Source organism: Thalassophryne amazonica, chromosome 12 (genome assembly GCF_902500255.1).
Source record: "Thalassophryne amazonica chromosome 12, fThaAma1.1, whole genome shotgun sequence".
NCBI lineage: Eukaryota > Metazoa > Chordata > Actinopteri > Batrachoidiformes > Batrachoididae > Thalassophryne > Thalassophryne amazonica.
Window position 1 is genome coordinate 32,112,462 of NC_047114.1, and position 22,427 is coordinate 32,134,888.

The window sequence follows — 22,427 nt, forward strand, 5'->3', positions numbered from 1 at the left end:
CATGGGATTTAATTATGCGTGATTATTTGCAGCACACAGCAGCCTGGTGAGAGGCTTTTCACCACAGGCTGTGGTTTGCATCCTGTGCGCTCTGCGCTGTCCTGGTTCCGTGCTGGAGGTTCATGTTTAATAATGTCATGGGCTGGGATACAGTTCCACGTCACACCTCCTACAGAGTTTAGATGGTGGTGAGATCTGTTCAGCTCCGTGCCTGACATGCGCAATGACGCATTACTGCGCATGAGACCACGGGGTCCAGTGGAGGTGGACATCCGTGGCACAATATGCCAGCAGGCTTTGTTGTAACCAACTGATCTCAGAGCTCAATCAGATCATTTGTTGTTTTGATGCCATCAGGATATACAGATTGTGATCAGATAAGGCAAAAACTGTATATAGACTGCGTCAGATGTGCGTCGCATCTCGATGGCACCAAGAGTGCTCGATTTACCGATCAATCTACGTTCCGATCCTCACCTATGGTCATGAGATTTGGCTCATGACCGAAAGAACGAGATCGCGAGTACAAGCGGCCGAGATGAGTTTCCTCCGCAGGGTGGCTGGGCGCTCCCTTAGAGATAGGGTGAGGAGCTCGGTCACTTGGGAGGAGCTCCGAGTCGAGCCGCTGCTACTCCATGTCGAAAGGAGTCAGTTGAGGTGGGTTGGGCATCTTTTCCTGATGCCCCCTCGACGCCTCGCTGGAGAGGTGGTCCGGGCACGTCCCATTGGGAGGAAGCCCCGGGGAAGACCCAGGACACGCTGGAGGGACTACATCTCTCGGCTGGCTTGGGAACACCTTGGGGTTCCCCCGGAGGAGCTGTGGGAGGTGTGTGTGGATCGGGAGGTCTGGGCGGCTTTGCTTGAGCTGCTGCCCTTGCGACCCGACTCCGGATAAAGCGGAAGAAAATGGATGGATGGATGGATGTCATTACATGAGTGCAACAACAACAAAATTACGTTTACATTCCAATTACCTCAGACAAGATACAGCAATTAATCCACAATTATTACTTGTTTACCGTAATAATGGCACACATCAGAATTAAAGACAACACATACACATTTGACTTTGTTTATGTGCACTAAACTTGAAGCAGTCCGTCATCCGAATTGAGGCAAAGTGGGCGAAGGCTGCACCAGGAGGGGCACATGTTTTGAACATGTGTAACACACTTGGGACAGCTGAGCAAATGGGACCAAATATGTAGATGCTCACAGACCACCGTCTGTTGTAGGGCTGCAGCTATCGATTATTTTCGTAATCGAGTATTCTATCGATTATTCTGGCGATTAATCGAGTAATCGGATAAAAAGTACTTTTGCTTTTTAAAACATTAACAGTCCAGGGCTCTCCCTATGTAATGGCACAATGTCACTGCGTCATCACGGAGATTGTCAAATTTAGTGTATCCCTGTTTTCCTGGGTAGTTATTTATGTTTTCACATCAAGTTTTGGATCTTTCCTGGTGTCAGGAGCTCAGCCAAAGTCAGGCCAAAGTCTTGACATTTTGCTCAAATGGTGATGGGTTGTGGCTTTGTTTTTTTTTTGTTTTCCCAACTTGTAAAATGCAACCATTTTTATTTATTGATTGATTTATTAAGGTGGTGGACTGGGTCCTTGCATGAATTTCTTTTTAACACTGCGATTCAGCCAATGCATTTCATTTTCAGCTGGAGGTTGAACATGCAGCTTCGCAGTCAGTTTTTTTATTATTATTATTTTATTTGTTCCCGTTTTTGTGAAGCATTGTATGTTGCCCAAAAAAGCGAAAATTAAAAAGCGAAACACTTATTACGAATCTAAGCAAAACGCAGAAGAAAGCGTGGACTTCTTCCAGAGACTCTGTGGCCGGGACGGAGCTGTGTGAGGGCAGTGCAGAGCCGCTCACACCGGGTAGAGAGGCAGCAGTCGGCCGCCACACGTAGAGCGGCCAGTGGACGAAACTGTGTTGTTTTTTAAAAAACAAAAACAAAACACACTGCTTTGCTTTAAATGCACAGTAAACTATTTGAGATGATCAGCGTGGACCGTCTTTTTCATAAAAGACTTTATTTCATTCTGTTTGTCGCGTTGGAAAGCTGTAGCTATTGTGCTAATTTGATTAGCGCTTGCTCTAGTCTTCTTCTGTTTGGTTTCTGGGGACGTTACAGCGCCACACACAGGCCTGGCATATGTACTACAACGTTAAACGAAGCTTCGAGGCACAGAATTTGCCTCGAGCATTTTTTTGTAATCGAATTATTCGAATTACTCGACTAATCGTTTCAGCCCTAGTCTGTTGGTCTTCAGACTGTACCTCAATATTGCCTGATTGTGGCTGGATGTGTCATTCTGATGCAACTGGGCCTCAGTCGGCGTATGTGTGATGGGGGTATGACTGATAACCGGAAGACAGACAGACAGGCATAAAATTGGAACCTTCATCCAATTTTGGTGGTGTCTGTAAATCCATAACAGAAAACGAGAATGATTGAGGCACTTTTGGTTGAGATATACTGCAAAATGTACACCAAATGAGCTTTTCAATATTAAATTCAAATGTCCACAAAATCCACAATCTGGAACGAACTTTGTTGGGTGACAGTGAGTGCCAGTCTGCACCTCACTTTCCAATATGAGAGTGATTGGGGCATGTTTGCCCTTACCAAAAAGTAGTAGATGCAAGTATGTTTCAAGTATACTTCCAGTTTACTTTTTATATCCTTATCAGTACTATTTTTTGGTAAGGGTGATTAAGATATAACGTAAAATATACATTAAATGGGGTTTTCAATATTCAATTTAAAGGCCACAAAATCTGTAAACAAAACAGATCAGATTTGGATCAAACTTTGTCAGTTGATAAGGGCTCCTTCACACATAACATGATTGAAGCCGACTAGCACACAAAGGAGGAATTGCATGCCATTCATGAAAAATCTGAGCCGCCTTTAACGTATCGCACACCTGTCCCTACAATTATTCGTGCACACCAGCGGCTGAAAGACAGTGTGCCCTGTGAGAGCCCATCTGATCCCTCTCGCAGCAGGTGTCAGCCAAATTCCACGTGGCACACACGAACATCCAACACGGCTCACTGCCCTTACCAAAAAATAGTATTGATAAGTATATAAAAAGTAAACTGGAAGTATACTTGAAACATACCTGCATGTACTACTTTTTGGTAAGGGTGGGCACTGAGAAAATGTGTGGACATTTGTGCTGTTAGCATGAAAATAGTGAGGAGGTGATCACTGTTGACCTGGCTGTGAAATTTGTCTAAGTGCCCCCACGAATGTGGTGTTGCAAAAACCAACACACATGTGGCGTGTGTGTTTCGCGCTCCCCCACTCCACCAACAAATGTGGCATGCGGGTGGAGGGGGGGCACACTTGCATAAAATGCTGATATGTATGTACAGACATGATCACAAGCAGCACGGCGAGGCGCCTGTCAGCTGATCGCAGCACACTGACAGCTGGAAATGACAGCTCAGTGCACATAATGTGTCACATTAAAAACACAGAGACCACCGCCAGGACAGGTATATAAATAATTACGACAATACCTACATACTCAATTACATAACAAATAACTAAAATGAATGACCACATAACACAGAAACAGAGAGTGACCAGAGATGGTCTGGGCGCTGAACGGACAAGGGGGCGTGTCTGCCAAGAGCAGCTGTTGTTGAGATCTCTGCTCCTGGACGTACCGTATTTTGAAGGACATGAACTTACAACTCTCCTCTGTGAGGCACGTGTCTCTGCCTGCTGTCCTCACGTGGAAATACATCTTTCGCCTTTGCACCAGGCTGCAGCGGCCACATACAGCGCATCTCAGCAGGCTGCAGGCCGACCCGACACGACACGTGTGTCCATACATTTCTCATTTTTGAAAACATACTTTTATCTCCTTACTGATTTTAAGCATTCCATGGTCCTGTTATAGGACAGCAACTGTACGGCAGTGGTAAAGTTCAGTCTGTTAATAAGAGCTTTTGTAAATTGCAGGTTCGAAACCCGTGAGTGGCATCTGTTTTTTATTAAACAGGGTTATTTAAATGAAGGGTTCTGTATTGGGTCCCCTTTTATTTATTATTTATATCAACCAAGTGATTTTCACTAATTATACACCAATATCTCATCTATCGGTGTCCGGTGTTTGCAGTAATGAGAGCACACTGCTTCATTAATGTCATTTCATGACTGTATGTCTGTGACCATGGGTCACATACAGATGCACAGAGGGATCATACTTGTATTGTCCACTCGATAAGAGGGATTAAATACTGGACATTGCATTGTTTTTTATGGTGTGTAGTTTTTACTGTTGTTTCTCCACAGCAGCTGCGCGATGTGGTTCCACACGTTCCAGCTGCTCGCACTGTGTTCAATTTTGTGCGCGCTCATGCGCATGCCCAAAACCGTCGCAGCGGTATCATTCATGCCTATCCGACCATGTGTCCCTTCCAATGTCGGCTTGATGTTTCCGTGCTTCACTCATTCGGGCTGTTTTGCCGTGATTCGCCCTGATTCCTACTTATTTGTGCTATGTGTGAAGGGGCCCTAAAGAATGCATAAGGCTCTCAAATATGAAATAAATTTTATCTTTTTGACAGAAGTATGAATTTTTGAAAATTCGTTCAATGTTAAAGATAGGGTGTTGTGGTTTGCCCCTGGTCCTGCTTGGCCTGCTGGTTGTCTTTGTCTCTGAGTTTTCAGGTGGAGCTGTTGGGTGAAGTTGCTGGTGGCTTGGTGCGTCTGCTGTGTGTGACGTCAGGGCTCTGCTCTCAGCTGTCAAGCTGCACTTGGGCTCCGCCCCATCTGTCAAGTCAGCATGTGGAATTGACAGGGCGGCGTCTCACAGCTGATCGACATTTTCATAGCTGACGCTCATCCCGTCTCATCACCGCTCCAGATTTAACCCCAGACGTGTCATGGGTTCGGGGGCCAGAATCTACTTCTACAATTGCTTAAACTGCGTACCACAGCCTACATCTGCTGTTTTCCTCCTGAAGAACCTCCGCGTTCCTCTGGGTTGGAACCGGGTTGCCACGGGTTCCCAGCTGTGCCATGCCATCGCTCCCAGCCGGTAATCTGGTCTTGTGTTTTGTTGTAGTGTTCTTTGTTTGGTGTCCTGTCACCAGGTTTGGAATTAATGTCACTGTCTGTTGTTTTCCCGACGTCAACCTCTGAGCTCATTAACTTTTCCTGCTGTGTTTTTCCGGACTGAAGTCTCCGTGCTCCTGTCGTAACTCTTCTGCTGTGGGCTCCCATGTCCACAAAAGTATCTGTCTGTGTTTTTTCATTGTCGCTTCCAGGCGCAGTGTGTAACCCGTCATGTCTTTTCCTCTCAGGATTTTCCAGGCTCAGTGTGTTACATGTCGTGTTTTTCCCTACTGTGATACTCCAGGTTTCAAATGATAACGTTATCAATTGTGTTTTTCCCTGCAGTATGAGCTCCTGTTCTTAATATATTATTTCAGTTATGTAAAGTGGATCATATGGGTTTTTTCACGTCACGCTTTTCTGTCTCTCGCTTTAACCTTGACATATTCTGTTTTCTGTCTGGTATGTAATCACACACAGCGCTTCACTCAGCTGCTACATTGCTGCATGCATCTAAGCCTGGAACTTGGAGCTGTCATCTGACTCTGTAGGTCTGTCACATGTGCCCACCTTTAGGGTGTGTCATGTGGAACTGTAATCCTGAATGAACAAGAGTTCAATCCCAAACTCTGATCTGAACTGGACTCCTGAATGACCTGCACTTTGATCTAAACTCCAATCCGGAATGACCTGAGACTTTGATTCCGAACTGAAAACCTGAATGAACTGAACGTTGATTTGAACTGAACCTCAGAACGGACAGAGTTTAGTTTTGACTTTTCATTCCCAGATGGGAGCCCAAATGCACCTTTACTGTCTCACCTGCCCTCTCATTCTCCCCCGCAGTTTATCCAAGTCCCAGCAGCTCCACAGGCTCACTTCCCTGGTTCTAGTTCCTGTCTCATTGCCCTGTCTGTCCCGTCAGTCAAGTCCTCATGGTCCATCCTCCTTTAGTCCTTCCACTGCACAGTCCTTTGTTTAATAAACTCTTGTTTAAACCTCTTTGCCTGCCTTACTGCTCCTGCATTTGGGTCAACCATCCCAACCCGGTTGTCCAACCGTAACATAGGGGTTTTTTTTCCCCAATTTTTCAAAATTTTTCCTCACTTTGTCCTTTGATCTATGCCCTTGAAAATTAAACCAGTTCTTGCCTATCAGGATATGAATGTTCAGTAAAAGTTTCATAACAATAAATAAAAAATTGCAGGCTGTTCACAAACAAATAACCAAACAGGGGCAAAAATATTATAGGTGACAGGATTTCAACTTGTTGAACACCACTGGCTGCAAAAAGGGTTGACAGAATTTCTTTTTTTTTGGCAATAAAATACATGTGTGTAAAAACAGTACAGTATATAAAATTCCCTATGGTAGCACAATAAAGCACAAAACGAATTTCCATTATGGTCCCGAATATTACCCCATTTATCATGGCTTGTTTGATTTACATACCGAAATGAATGAATGAATGAATGTGTGTGTATATATATATATATATATATATATATATATATATATATATATATATATATATATATATATATTATATATATATATATATATATTATATATATATATCCTCATGATATGCTTTAGTACACAGCTAGAAAACAATTTCATAAATGATTTTCCATGATGTGAGTCTGTCAAATACCTTGGACTTGTCCATAAAACACATGAATACAGTGGAACCTTGACTTTGATACTGAGCAGCTTTTTCTTTCTGAGCATAAATGCACATATCAGCGCCACGTTCTCTTTTATAACCAAACTGATCAAAAGTGGTGATAAACTTTTCCAGCCTTGCAAATCGAAATCTCTCTATCATGTTGGAGGGGACACGTGTAAAGGCAATATGTCTATAATTATCCATACTATTAAGATAAGACAGCCTTGTCCTTAATGACAGGTACTAAAACTAGAGACAAGAGTATCTGGAAGGACACTATGGATCAAACAAACAAAAGTAAAGTGCATGAAAAGTAAAAGACAAAGTCTATGACTGGCATAGTTTAAGTGTTCAGCTGTGACATGATCCATACCACAAGCCTTGTTATCCTCAAGCTTCATAAATATCACCCGCCACTGGCACCATGTTCTTAGAAGAAGTGTTGGGAAAGTGTCAGTACACGGACCCACAACAGGGGGCGCAAATGAACGGACAATGAAGAAAGTCAAATAACAAAGCTTTACTGTTGTGAACACGCACAACAAACACAACAAATTACAATTTTGGTCACAAGTCGAATTCCAACGGTGTCATGTGGGCAGGCTCGACGATAGGAGACGTCTGTCCAAGTCGAACCGGAACCACCCGATTTCCTCTGCCACCGAACCCCGGGAATACTGGAGCCGCCAAGTCCCGAACTCCCAGGTGATCACTGCCTCCGCTCGTCGGATCCGGTACTGCTGGCGAGGAACAGAAACAGTCAGATTTGGGTGCGGCTGCACCCAACAACACGTGGGGTGGAAAACACCACCTCCACCTCTACTCAGAAACAACGCTGTAATGTGGGAATAAGAGTACTTATCCAAATACGTCCTTTTCGGTCTTCAGTCGTTTTACACACAAGCAACAGTGGATTAATCCGTATGGCTGGCTGAGTTCGTTACCTCCTTGGTAGAGCGATATCTCGGCAATGAGGTGGAGATGCCGTCCTGCTGATATACCTCCCTGTTGATTGATATCAGCTGTCTTAGGTGATGGGTGACAGCTGTCACCCCGGCTGCTCCTGTGAGGCGGCAGCGCCCTCCGGTGCCTGGAGCCCGCACTCCAGGCAGGGCGCCCTCTGGTGGTGGTGGGCCAGCAGTACCTCCTCTTCAGCGGCCCACACAACAGGACCCCCCCCTCAACGGGCGCCTCCTGGCGCACGACCAGGCTTGTCCGGGTGGCGACGGTAGAAGTCGGCCAGGAGGGCCGGGTCCAGGATGAAGCTCTTCTTCACCCAGGAGCGTTCTTCGGGGCCGTACCCTTCCCAGTCCACCAGATACTGAAAACCCCGGCCCATCCGTCGGACGTCTAGGAGCCGGCGCACAGTCCAAGCCGGCTCGCCGTCGATGATCCGGGCAGGAGGTGGTGCCGGACCCGGAGTGCAGAGGGGTGAGGTGTGATGAGGTTTGATTCTGGAAACATAGAATACTGGATGAATCCTCACTGCGGCGGGATTGATGACCTTGAGAATTTTAAACGGACCAATGTATCATTCCTGTAGTTTCGGGGAGTCCACTTGTAGGGGAATGTCCTTGGTGGACAACCACACTTCCTGCCCAGGACGATACGTGGGAGCCGGGGTCCGCCGCCAGTCTGCATGGGTCTTCGCCCTCGTCCGGGCCTTCAACAAAGCAGAACGGGCGGCACGCCACACCCGACGGCACTTCCGTAGGTGGGCCTGGACCGAGGGCACACCGACCTCTCCCTCAACCACCGGAAACAACGGGGGCTGATACCCCAAACACACCTCAAAAGGGGAGAGGCCGGTGGCTGATGATACTTGACTGTTGTGGGCGTACTCGATCCAGGCCAGGTGGGTACTCCAGGCCGTCGGGTGCGCGGCTGTCACACAACGTAGGGTCTGCTCCATCTCTTGGTTGGCCCGTTCTGCTTGCCCGTTGGTCTGGGGGTGATACCCGGACGAGAGACTGACCGTGGCCCCCAGTTCCCGGCAGAAGCTCCTCCAGACGTGCGAAGAGAACTGGGGACCGCGATCGGAGACGATGTCTGATGGTATCCCATGCAGACGGACGACGTGGTGGACCAGGAGGTCCGCTGTCTCCTGGGCCGTTGGTAGCTTCGGGAGGGCCACGAAGTGGGCCGCCTTGGAGAATCGGTCCACTATCGTGAGGATGACGGTGTTTCCCTGGGACGGCGGAAGGCCCGTGACAAAATCCAGGCCGATGTGAGACCAGGGGCGATGAGGCACGGGCAGCGGCTGTAGCAATCCCGATGTCTTGCAGTGGTCGGCCTTGCCCCTGGCGCAGGTGGTACAGGCCTGGATGTAACCCCGGACTTCGGCCTCCAGGGACGCCCACCAGAAGCGCTGCTGGACGACTGCCACGGTTCTTCGCACCCCAGGATGACAGGAGAGCTTAGAACCGTGACAGAAGTCCAGAACCGCAGCCCTAGCTTCTGGTGGGACGTAGAGTCTATTCTTCGGCCCGGTTCCGGGGTCCGGGTTTCGTGCCAGGGCCTCCCGGACGGTCTTCTCCACGTCCCAGGTGAGGGTGGCCACGATAGTGGACTCCGGGATGATGGGATCCGGGGGATCCGACGACTCCGTTCTGACTTCGTCTTCATGTACCCGGGACAAAGCGTCTGATTTTTGGTTTTTGGTCCCGGGACGGTAGGTGATCCGGAAGTCAAAACGGCCGAAGAACAGTGACCAGCGGGCTTGCCTGGGATTCAGCCGCTTGGCGGTCCTGATATACTCCAGGTTCCGGTGGTCAGTGAAAACCGTGAATGGCACGGACGTTCCCTCCAACAGATGTCTCCACTCCTCAAGAGCCTCTTTCACCGCAAGGAGTTCTCGATTGCCGACGTCATAGTTCCGTTCGGCCGGGGTCAACCTGCGGGAAAAATAGGCACACGGGTGAAGGACCTTATCGGTCTTCCCGCTCTGGGACAGCACGGCTCCTATCCCTGAGTCCGAGGCGTCCACTTCAACCACTAACTGGCGGCTAGGATCGGGCTGCACCAGAACGGGTGCAGACGAGAAACGCCGTTTCAACTCCTTGAACGCGGCATCGCAACGATCCGACCAGGTGAAGGGAACTTTTGGCGAGGTCAGGGCTGTCAGGGGGCTAACTACCTGACTGTAGCCCTTAATGAACCTCCTGTAGAAATTTGCAAAGCCGAGGAACTGTTGCAGCTTCCTACGGCTTGTGGGTTGGGGCCAGTCTCTCACCGCCGCAACCTTGGCCGGATCAGGCGCGACGGAGTTGGAGGAGATGATGAACCCCAGGAAGGACAAAGACGTGCGGTGGAACTCACACTTCTCGCCCTTCACAAACAGCCGGTTCTCCAACAACCGCTGCAGGACCTGACGTACATGCTTAACATGGGTCTCAGGGTCCGGAGAAAAGATGAGTATATCGTCCAGATATACGAAGACGAACCGGTGCAGGAAATCCCGCAAGACATCATTAACCAACGCTTGGAAAGTCGCGGGAGCGTTTGTGAGACCGAACGGCATGACCAGGTACTCAAAGTGACCTAAGGGGGTGTTAAATGCCGTCTTCCACTCGTCTCCCTTCCGGATCCGAACCAGGTGATACGCATTTCTAAGATCGAGCTTGGTGAAGATTTGGGCTCCATGCAGGGGTGTGAACACCGAATCCAACAGGGGCAACGGGTATCGGTTGCGAACCGTGATCTCGTTCAGTCCCCTATAATCAATGCATGGACGAAGACCGCCGTCTTTTTTACCCACAAAAAAGAAACCTGCACCCATCGGGGAGGTGGAATTCCGGATCAACCCGGCGGCTAACGAGTCCCGGATGTAGGTCTCCATTGATTCGCGCTCAGGCCGTGAGAGGTTGTACAGCCTGCTGGACGGGAACTCACTGCCCGGAACCAAATCAATGGCACAATCATAAGGACGGTGGGGGGGAAGGGTGAGCGCCAGATCCTTGCTGAACACGTCGACAAGGTCGTGGTACTCCACCGGCACCATCCCCAGATTGGGCGGGACTCTGACCTCCTCCTTAGCCTGGGAGCCGGGAGGAACCGAGGAACCTAAACACACCCGATGGCAGGTCTCGCTCCACTGAACCACTACCCCGGACGGCCAATCGATCCGGGGATTGTGTTTCAACATCCAGGGAAACCTCAAAATCACTCGGGAGGTAGCAGGAGTCACAAAAAACTCGATCTCCTCCCGGTGATTTCCGGACACCACCAGGGTTACAGGTGGTGTCTTATGCGTGATTGGAGGGAGTAGGGAGCCATCTAGTGCTCGCACCTGCACAGGCGAGGTAAGCGCCACCAGAGAAAGCCCTATCTCCCTGGCCCATCTGCTATCCAACAGATTCCCTTCAGAGCCCGTGTCCACCAGTGCTGGGGCCTTCAGGGTTGATTCCTCATAAAGGATCGTAACTGGGAGTCGTGTGGCAATGTGGGTGTGTCCCACGTGAATGTCTCGGCCCACCCTTAGCCCAGTCTCTAGGGGCGGGCGTTGGTGTTTAACCGCTCGGGGCAGTCTCTCACTTGGTGCTCTGTCGAGCCACAATTAAAACATACTCCGTGGGCCTGCCTCCTCTGTGCATCTGGTGCCCTAAATGTTGCCCTGCTCGTGTTCATAGCTTCGTCAGCAGGGGGAGCTGCAGCCACACGGAGCGCCGGAGCCGTGGAGCGTGGGGAAGGCAGGACGCGGTCGGAACCGGAAGGGAGAGGGACGGCGCGTGCCCGGCCACGCCCTTCGTCTCGTTCCCGACGACGTTCTTCTAACCGATTGTCTAATCGTATGACCAGATCGATAAGCCCATCTAAATCCCGCGGTTCGTCCTTAGCCACCAGGTGCTCCTTAAGAACCAATGACAGTCCGTTTACAAAGGCGGCGCGGAGGGCAGTGCTATTCCAGCCGGACCTCGCAGCCGCGATGCGGAAGTCGACTGCATAGGCAGCTGCGCTCCGACGCCCCTGTCTCATTGACAGTAGCACTGTTGAAGCGGTTTCTCCTCTATTGGGGTGATCGAACACTGTTCTGAACTCCCTCACAAACCCATCATATGTCTGGAGGAGCCGTGAGTTCTGCTCCCAGAGCGCTGTAGCCCAAGCGCGTGCCTCACCGCGAAGCAGGTTTATTACATAAGCTACCTTGCTAGCATCGGTCGCGTACATAACAGGACGCTGTGCGAAGACGAGCGAACACTGCATAAGAAAATCCGCGCACGTCTCCACACAGCCTCCGTACGGCTCTGGGGGGCTTATGTATGCTTCCGGGGAAGGTGGGAGGGGTCGTTGAACAACCAGTGGAACGTCTATGTTGCGTACAGGGTCTACGGGAAGGAGAGCCGCAGCGGCGCCCGGAGGACGTTCTGCTCGGTCATCAAATCTAACTGAGTCGTGAAAGCGGTGAGGATCCGCTGCAACTCACCGATTACCCCTCCTGCGGACGCCTGCGCGTCCTGTTCTTCCATTGGCCGTTCAACAGCCGGTTGACGCCCCTCGGGATCCATGACGATGGCCGAGATATCCTGTTGGGAAAGTGTCAGTACACGGACCCACAACAGGGGGCGCAAATGAACGGACAATGAAGAAAGTCAAATAACAAAGCTTTACTGTTGTGAACACGCACAACAAACACAACAAATTACAATTTTGGTCACAAGTCGAATTCCAACGGTGTCGTGTGGGCAGGCTCGACGATAGGAGACGTCTGTCCAAGTCGAACCGGAACCACCCGATTTCCTCTGCCACCGAACCCCGGGAATACTGGAGCCGCCAAGTCCCGAACTCCCAGGTGATCACTGCCTCCGCTCGTCGGATCCGGTACTGCTGGCGAGGAACAGAAACAGTCAGATTTGGGTGCGGCTGCACCCAACAACACGTGGGGTGGAAAACACCACCTCCACCTCTACTCAGAAACAACGCTGTAATGTGGGAATAAGAGTACTTATCCAAATACGTCCTTTTCGGTCTTCAGTCGTTTTACACACAAGCAACAATGGATTAATCCGTATGGCTGGCTGAGTTCGTTACCTCCTTGGTAGAGCGATATCTCGGCAATGAGGTGGAGATGCCGTCCTGCTGATATACCTCCCTGTTGATTGATATCAGCTGTCTTAGGTGATGGGTGACAGCTGTCACCCAGGCTGCTCCTGTGAGGCGGCAGCGCCCTCCGGTGCCTGGAGCCCGCACTCCAGGCAGGGCGCCCTCTGGTGGTGGTGGGCCAGCAGTACCTCCTCTTCAGCGGCCCACACAACAAGAAGTAACATTATAAACTACAAAAAAGTTACTTTTAACACAATTAAGTAACTCAAAATAATCCTCATACCACACCTCAAGAATTTTTTGTGGACCACATATATTCTCAATGTTTGATGGCAAAAAATATTTTACAATTATTCAGAACTTTGACCTCTTTCCAGAAATCAAAATGGTTATTATTTTGCAGCCTCCTGGCAAGAGAATTATATTTAAAATACATTTGGATTTGTGGGGAGTTGTCCACCAACATTTTCCATATCATATCATCCCAACTATTTCTAATTTGTAGTTGTATACAAAAAAATGACTAACTATATCTATCTACACATACATACACACACACACAAACAAAATGTATTTAGCTGTGTTATCTTAATTCATTCATTCTTTTTAAAAATCAAATATATTTTGTGGCTCCAGACAAATTTGGCTCAGGACAAAAATATCTGTTTTGATGGGAAAGGATGCAGGCCACTGTAGTAAGGTAACTATGTATTTGTTTCATCAAATCAATGTGGGAAAGCAAACAAACAAATCAAGTACTAGACAAAGTTTTGGCAAAATGTCAGTTCTATGAGATTAAATCAAATTTTAGTCCATTAGATCAAGAACCATTTTTATTTCATTTTAATGAAAGATGTCTGCCCATTTCATCAACATGAAATGTACAAATTGCCCTGGACTAATATTCAAGCATCTATTCTGCCAAAAATATAAGCCTAACACATTTTATGAGACATTTTGATAATATTTATGAATGTTTATAAGTTTGAAAACCAGGATTGATAACAGTAAGCCTATTTTTGTTTTATGTGCCAAGAAAAACTGCCTGGAAAGAACGATTTATCGAAGTGTATTTTCTAAGAATGCAGGCATTTCAATACTCTCATTCAGACTTTTGTTCTGATTTGTAAAATACCAAATTTCTGAAATCCATAGAACAGCTTTCATTTTATGTATTATAATTGTGCCTACTGTAATTTTTATTTTTGGGTCCTCAGAGGCCAAATTTTGGAGTTTTCAGCCAGGAGCACTAGGCGATATGACTTAAAATTCGCATCACGATATAAATTGAATCCCTTCACGGTAAGGGTATATATCATGATATAAATTTAAGCGTAAAAGTTAGAATGGAAGCGTTTCATATAGTCCCTTTGCAAAGCCAACTTGATTAAAATAAACAAATAAATAAATAACAACAAAAAACAAAAAGATAGAAATAATTTTGAGCACCTGATTTTAAAGGGGTATCAAATCAATATAAGAGGAGTCCCCAAAATTCTGTCAACTGTTATATAAAGTAGAGATGTTGGTTTATCCACTCCTGCAAATTTTGTTAAAAAAGGCTCATGGTGCGGACGCTAAACTTCCTCAAAATTGGGCATGTTGAGTACTTTGCCGCCCCCTGGTGGCCAGCGCCATCAATACCTCAATGCTTTTTCAGTTGCATTTGATAGAGTAGGGCCTATATTTGTTGATAACATAGAAATCTGGTTGGGGTCTTAATTGTGCAGAGGGTTATGGGCCTTTAAATACAGCCAATTTTGCAAAATGACCAAACTTTGAGTGCCCCCTACATTCAGCGCCATTGATCCCCCAACCATATATGTATATAAGATGAAAGAGTTTGCCTCCCTATGTCATTTGATAGTTAAACTAGCTTGGGGACCTGATTGCGCTGAATGTTACACCACTTGAAAGATGGGAATTTAATGAAATATCAGTTTTTGCGTATTTTTGCCTTGAACTTTAATGACCCTGGCAAGGTAACTGTTCGGTCTAGAAATTTTGTGAAAGTTCGTTTCTTGGTATGTTCCATCTCTGAGCCAAGTTTCGTTGAAATCCAAGTCGGCTTGAATCACACCCTAATGTAAACCTGCCTGAACTTTAAAAATATTGGCTCTTAAAACTCAGCAGAACATGAGCCACAGTGAAAGTGGACAATGACCCGAAGCACCCGGCAAAAACAAACTGATACTTTTTTAAAGCAAATAAAAGGGGTGTTTGTCCAAAGAACAAGTCAATCATTGAGCCCAAATCCTACTGCACATGTAGTTCACTTACTGTAGGCAAAACATGAAAAACAAAAAACAACAGCTGCAGTGGAAGCAGTAACAGGGAAGAAAAAAATTGCATCTCGCTCTCGCATTCTGTTGACAGACAATGGTTAGTTTAATACTGAAACGCTAATGAAATCAAATTAATGATACTTGATACAGTCTTCTTAGGTGTAGTCCACCATAACAACTGTTGGGCAGTTTGTTCCATATAGCCAAATATCATGAGCCAGAACTGTCTGTGTGTACAGGCTACCAGGAACTGGAAGGTGTTATTCGGCCAGTCGAAGCACTTGAAGTCACAAGTGAATGCTCCATTTTGCTTCCAAAGATTGTAAATATCACACAAACTCTAATCCCAATTGTAACGAGAGGATGGAACATAGATTTGTAAAGCTATATGTGTGCCAATCAACTACCACTATAGGGTAAGCACTAGGGTTACTTGTCAAAGCCTGCATACATGGATCCTTCTGATCTTTTATATAGCATCAAACAGAAGTAAGTTACAATGAACTGAAATCAGTTGTGAACTCCACCAAAAAATATACCCTTTAAACTTCTTGTCAAAGTTAGCTTATGGTGTCAACAACATTCCCTAAAAATGTTGTGAGGGGCACTCTGACAGCCTCTGAGTTATGGGTAAATACTGTATATGTATCACATTCACTTTCAAATCGCCATTAGCAAAGGCAGAGCCAGGATTTTTTTAAGGTGGGTGGGTGTGGATTTGTGAACGAGTAAGGCCTGACTAACAGGGGGATGCTTCCCCAGACATTTTTTTTTTTATGTGCCATTTCCTGCATTTCAGCACATATTTTAACACAAATTACACCACAAGAAAAGAAACTTCATAACCTGTATTGTACAATCTTGAATGTGATACTATGACATTATGATGACAAGTAACAGGGAACATTTGAAATGTCTGTGGCTAAAAAAGTGAACACCCTTGTTGAATCATGGTCTGTTATAATTGTATCGAGCTGAGTCACTTGTTGCTGAATAGAGGGTTCAGAAAGAACATTCGGCAGGGATTTTTATTTTTTTGATCTGAGATCTTTCTTACCTACTTCTGCTAGGATTCACTCTTTGGCTACTTTCATTTTCATCATGGCGTCAAAAGAAACTGTACAGGATACTGAGATGTGGGAATTCCACAAGACGGATTTCAAATGGAAAGTGAAAGTGTAAAGCATTAGAACCCATAGAGAACAATTTCTTTTGACACCAAGTAAAAAATACAATTATTACTTTCTCATTTTCAGTTTTAACAACATTCAGTCAAACCACATGAGTGTGACATACAATAGCTGGTCCTGATGTACCTTTCACAGCTCCTTTGACCACAGAAACAAAACCTTTCCATAGTGTATCTGGGTCCATCTCCACCCAACCGGTCTCTGGATACAAAGGAACAATCTAGAACAGGAATTAATCACAACAAAGATCTTGTAAGTCAGCATTGCATAATCACAAACAGTAAAAGCTGTCATCAGATAAACTGGATACTCACACTCACCAGACAAAAGCAAAACTCTCAATGTTTTTTATGGTTTTCCATGTAATAAACACTCTATATACCAGATTTGGTATAACAGACTTTCACTCACATCGGACAAAACGTTCCATCACATTGCAATTCATTTCTATTAAAAACCCCTCACATGTAGAAGACAGAGCAATGTGGATGTGTCTAGTCACAATAGAGGTACAAAATCGGTGTTTTATTTTTTTCAAACTGTGCTCAGACCTGGTGCCTAAATGAGGCAGCCCTTTATTCAAGACCTGTGATTATTAACAAAATGCTGCTTGCTGCCTGCACTGTAATATAGTGTTAAGTTTCACACATATCCATGGGTCTGATGAACCAAAAACAACCACTTTAGATCAGAGCCCTCTGCGGGGCTGTGAATCCTCCCCCTAGCCTGACATCGCACCTGTTTTAACGACCGTGACCGCAAGGGCTGTGACTGCTTAATTTTTCATTTTCACTCCTTCCTCTCCCATCTTATTTTAAAAAGATTTTGCAGTGCGCACACTGATTACATTTTGATCATGGATCAAATAGAGGAATGTTTGGCATAAAAGTCCCATAAAAGAACGCAGAGCCTGGGCTGGTACGTAGGGATTAATTAGGTCAGCTAAGTAGGGAGGTGCTAGTCCGTGAACAATTTCATAGGTTAATAGCAGAACCTTAAAATTAGATCTCACAGAGACAGGAAGCCAGTGAAGAGATGCCAAAATGGTTGTAATGTAGTCAAACTTTCTGCTTCCTGTCAAAAGTCTGACAGCAGTATTTTTAACGAGTTGGAGACCCTTAATGCTGGACTGCAGTAAATCAGAAAATAGAGTATTGCAGTAATCCAGTCTAGAAGAGACAAATGCATGAATCAAGGTCTTTGTATCAGCCATAGACAGGATGGAACGTATCCTCGCTATATTTCTCAGGTGGGAAAAAAGCAGCCCTCATAATATTGCTAATGTGTAGGTCAAAGGACAATGTGGGATCAAAAATCACCCCAAGGTTCCTTACTTTGTCAGTGTGATGTATGACACATGAACCTAGGTTAAGCATTAGCTGGTCAAACTGATGCCATGTTTCACTGGACCAAGAACAATAATTTTGGCCTTGTCTGAATTTAAATGTAAAAAAAATTGCTGGACATCCAGCTTTTCACTGACACAAGGCCTCTGTGTGTGTGTGTGTGTGTGTGTGTGTGTGTGTGTGTGTGTGTGTGTGTGTGTGTGTGCGCGCGCGTATGGCTTCGATCACAGAATCCAGGGAGAGCTGACAATTGCCGTTTGGTATGCTTATGTATTTTGGGTCAAGGATGAATGCTGCTAAAAGGGAAAGTTGATAGGACAAATATTTTTGGAGAAATGATCAATTTTAGCTAACTAATAAACAATGAATGTGGTGCTGCAATGCATCATGGCAGTTTGGGGTTTTAAATGTTGTTATTGTGGTGCATGTTAGTTTAACAGTGTTGTTGGTGTTATTGAATTGTGTTTTTGTTGTTCAATTGGTTTAGTCAGTTTAGTTAGTTAGTTAGTTTAGTTTCATTGCTGGTACCATAAGTGAGAAGTGTATTGCATTTGATGTCTTCTGCCACCATCTGTCTGTGTCTAGAATTAAAAGCACCTGCTTGAGGCAGAATGCGGAAAAGACAAAAAGTTCTCCATGCGTATGTGTAAATTCGATCATGGAGAAACAGTGGACACCTGACATTTTCCGTTTGGTATGCTTATGTATTTTGGGTCAAGGATGAACACCGCCAAAATGGACCATTGATAGGACTAACATTTTTGGAGAACCTACTGATATTAGTTAACATGCTATTCCAGCAGGGGGGTGGTAAATCATCTTTATATTAAAAGCATGAGTGTGTGCGTGCTTTTAATTTAGTAAGTTCAGTTTAAGTACATAATATAATTGTAAATGTGTAAAAAAAATACATGGATGACACAACAAAGTGAAAACATTTATTTCTATTGTGGTCCATTTAAAAATCAAAAGACAAGTAAGTCCCTTCGGCTGCTCCCTTGTTTGCACTCGGGGTCTCCACAGCAGATTCAAGGTGGATCTGCATGTTGAATTTGCATGTTTTACACCGGATGCCCTTCCTGACGCAACTCCACATTATGTGGTGAAATGTGGCAAGGGTGGGATTTGAACAGGGAACCTTAGGCACTGAAACCAAGTGCACTAACCACTTGGCCATGACAAAATAAAATCAATAATAAAATTAAAAAAAATAATAATAATAATAATACTGATGATAACGATAACAATAACAGTGTGTATATGATAGGAAGAACCTAAACAATTTATAAATACATCAAGACGGTAAATTAACATAAAAAAAAATTACATAATTAACAGGAAATAAAAGGGTTGAGTTCTACTAAAAACTGTTGAGGTCTAAGGTTCTAAAAACATTCTGGACTCACAGGCCATTTCAACTCATTATAGAAACTTTGCATAATTTATTATCGCCCTTGAAAAATGTTAGCTACCTATTTTATAAATGCTCCCCAATGTAGAGCCCATGGATCCCCACGGGCCACGCGCTTTGTAAACCCTAAAGATGGTTAATGCTTGAAAACCCCAGTAGACAGCAGTTTCTGAAAAACTCAGATAAGCCCATCTGGCACACCAAGTTCAAAGTCATTTAGAGTAAATCCCTTTTCTTCCCCATTCTGATGCTTGCTTTGAACTTCAGCAAGTTGTCTTCACCATGTCTATATGGCATGTAACGTGTGTACCTATAAAGCGGTCATTGATTTGGTGTGTTGTGTAGAAACCAGAGTGAGATTTGAATACCTTGACAGTGCATGATCCTCGGACTGTTGCCTTCTTGTCATACACATGACATTTGACTGATGTTGTGCCAACGTCCACTGCCAAAATGAAGCTTTTCTTCGTGAACCCATTCCTCTGACTTTCCATCGCCCTGTGATATATGTCCTGGCACTCCCACATGGTCCATGGTCAGCTGATATTGGCCATGTTACAGCCTGAGGGATCACACTGAGGTTTTATCAGCACCGTGTCTGACCCGGTGAGGCGATCACACCGCGGTTATATTAACACCGTCTCTGACCTTCGGACCCCAACTTCAGATTCCAGTCCAACCTGTTTGAGTCAGTCGATTACTCAACTTTACTTAAGTATTAATGTGTAAATAAAAAAAACAAAGAAAAAAAAGAGGCGCCGTCAGAAAAGTAAATAACACAAATCAGACCAACGACCAATGAATCATGTTATTGTATCCTGTCGGAGTTTAATAAACTCAAGCTAACTGGCTACTTGGCTAAAACTAAAAATTATACCATTAGCGAGCTGCAACTTGAAATATCACTCACCGCCTTAATTTAATACACAAAATGCCAATATGTAATTAATTATGCCATACGGGACACTTAGTTACACGGACAAACCAGCTTAAGGCGTCTGGTGTTGTCACGAAAACGTCACCGCCACCACTCTCCCGGCATCCGTACAATCGACGCATGCGCAATTCGTAGGTAAGGATCATGGATGTTGTAGTTCATTAAAACAAAACAAACAAAAAACAAAACAAAAAAAAAAACTGGTTTAAAATGTTGCAAGACTTCTCTGTAATTGCGACATATCAGAGATAAACATTAAATCAAAATTTTTAAAAATTTGGAACCAAATGAACCTGTAAAAACGCCGGAGACTACACACTACGATGGTGCCATCTAGTGGACAGATGGCGGTACTACAGGTGCGCTGGCCTCAAATAATTCTACGTCTAATACGTATTTGTGTTGCGTTGCTATGGCTAAAGAATTGTTTTTCAAGACTCTTGCATTGGCATAGATTTAAAGGTACAGTGTGTAGAATTTAGTGTCATCTAGCTGTGAGGCTGCAGACTGCATTATGCATTGCTTGTCACCATTTTGTTTTGTTTTTTCACGTTTGCTTCTTTTGTGACAGGGATTCATGCTTCTTTTTCTTCTGTTATGATAAGCAGTATGCATGAGCCTCCATGTCAATGCAGTTGCAGTAAGGTGTCAAAATCCAGCACCTCATCCGCATCGTGACACCTTGGCAATGAATCAAGTAGGGTGTTGCCTCTTGGAGTGTCCACTGGGTAGTGATGCTGGTAACGTGACTTAGTAATGCGTTAGGTACTCTAATCTGACCTCTTTTTTTCAGTAATAACTAATCTAGTGTGTTAATATTTCCAAATCAGATGAAAGTTACTTCTCTAAATCACTGTGTTATTTTTTTATTGTGGGTTGATCGCAGCATTAAAACCAGCCTGTCGGTAAAGGGAGGTTGGGGTTCGGTTAGTGCCCACTTCACCCGCTTTCAGTGAGCTGCAAGCACAAAGCCGTAGCCGCTGTGCGGTGACGCTCAGAGCTATGGTTTTATAAAGGCATTTTTGCACATTTTTCTTTAAAACGCCGCTATGTGTCTCCTCCATAAAAACAGCTGATCTACAATGCATTACAAATACTAAGGCTTTTTTCCACCCAAATGCACCTAGTCTCTTTCTGAGGTTGACATGAGGTTAAAAAAACACTGATAAAATGTTCTTACCTATCAAGCTGGTCATGTATTCTGCATAAATAAACATTATCCATACTCCTGCTCAAACAGCAAGCCAGGGGTGAATTCATGTGGGAAGGGGGCATGGGTGGCTCCCCACAAAACAGCCCTAGATTAAAGGGCCACTTTTGAACACATTTGTATTGATATGTGAAGTTATATGTTTCACCACAAGTGGGCAGTATGACCCCAGGCCATGACCTGGTAATATAAGCAGTTGTACACGAGTGAGTCCAGCAGTTACCAGTAAACGTTCTGACTGATACTCGGTGTGTATGTCTCGTCATTACATGGTACTAGGATAAATATCTCAAACCGACGACAAAGATGAACTTTATTTGACAACCTGAAGAGTTAAAGTTGACGGGCAATGTCAACGAGAACTGGAAAGCGTTTAAACAAAGTTTTGAACTTTATTCGCTAGGTATCAGTCTTTGAAACGAGGAAAGGAAGATAGCACTACTGCTAACAGTGGCAGGGCGAGCTGCATTAGATGTGTACAAAACATTTGTCTTCACGGAAGACGAAAAGGATACGTTTGATGTTGTGATGAAGAAATTCGAGGATTATTGCACACCGAGAAAGAATGAAACGTACGAGAGGTATGTGTTCAGGAACAGGCTTCAGAAAGAGTCAGAATTGATTGAACAGTATGTCACAGACCTACGCCTGAAAAGTCAGTCATGCAACTTCGGAACATTGTGTGATTCAATGATAAGAGGCCAAATTGTAATCGGGGTCGAAGACAACAAATTCCGGATGCAATTATTGAAAGAAGGCAATGCAGATTTGCCAAGCGTCTGAGAGTGCAAAGGCACAACTAAAGACTTTCAGCAGCAAAGAAAGTGAAACTGTTGGGGTCGATGCAGTGCAGTGAGCGAAACCGAAAGCAACGTTGCATGCAAAGAAAAAGGATGCAAAACCCAGGAAAGAGAGCAGGAACTGTAAAAGGTGTGGAATGCAACACGCGCCGAAACAGTGTCCAGCTTTCGGGAAGGAATGCCGCAAGTGTGGCGGAAAGAACCACTTCGCAAAGAGCTGCTTCTCGAAGAAGAGGGTGCAACTCGTGGAGAAGAAGAGCGACAGCGAGGAGGAGCCGTTCTTCGTGGATGCAATCGAGGGTGAGAAGAGTGCTTCAAGTGATGAATGGATTGCGTGCTTGGATGTGAATGCCACAGACGTCTCACTGAAGCTCGACACAGGTGCGCAGGTAAACATCCTGCCAATGAAAGACTTTAAGAGACTGAAAAACAAACCGAAAGTAAAA

At 45.3% G+C, this 22,427-nt stretch overlaps 1 protein-coding gene across 2 annotated transcripts in view; it reads right to left on the reverse strand.

Annotated features, from left to right (window-relative positions):
* gk5 (glycerol kinase 5) overlaps nt 1-20,060 on the reverse strand; it is a 59,859-nt gene extending 39,799 nt beyond the window's left edge. For both annotated transcript variants that reach the window (XM_034183943.1, XM_034183944.1), the window contains exons 1-2: nt 19,403-20,060; nt 16,404-16,497 (exon numbers count right to left, since the gene is read on the reverse strand). In XM_034183943.1, the coding sequence (XP_034039834.1) occupies nt 16,404-16,497; nt 19,403-19,561 (253 nt within the window). In that variant the 5' untranslated portion in view covers nt 19,562-20,060. The remainder of the gene's footprint in view (nt 1-16,403; nt 16,498-19,402) is intronic.
* Nucleotides 20,061-22,427: the final 2,367 nt, after the last annotated feature.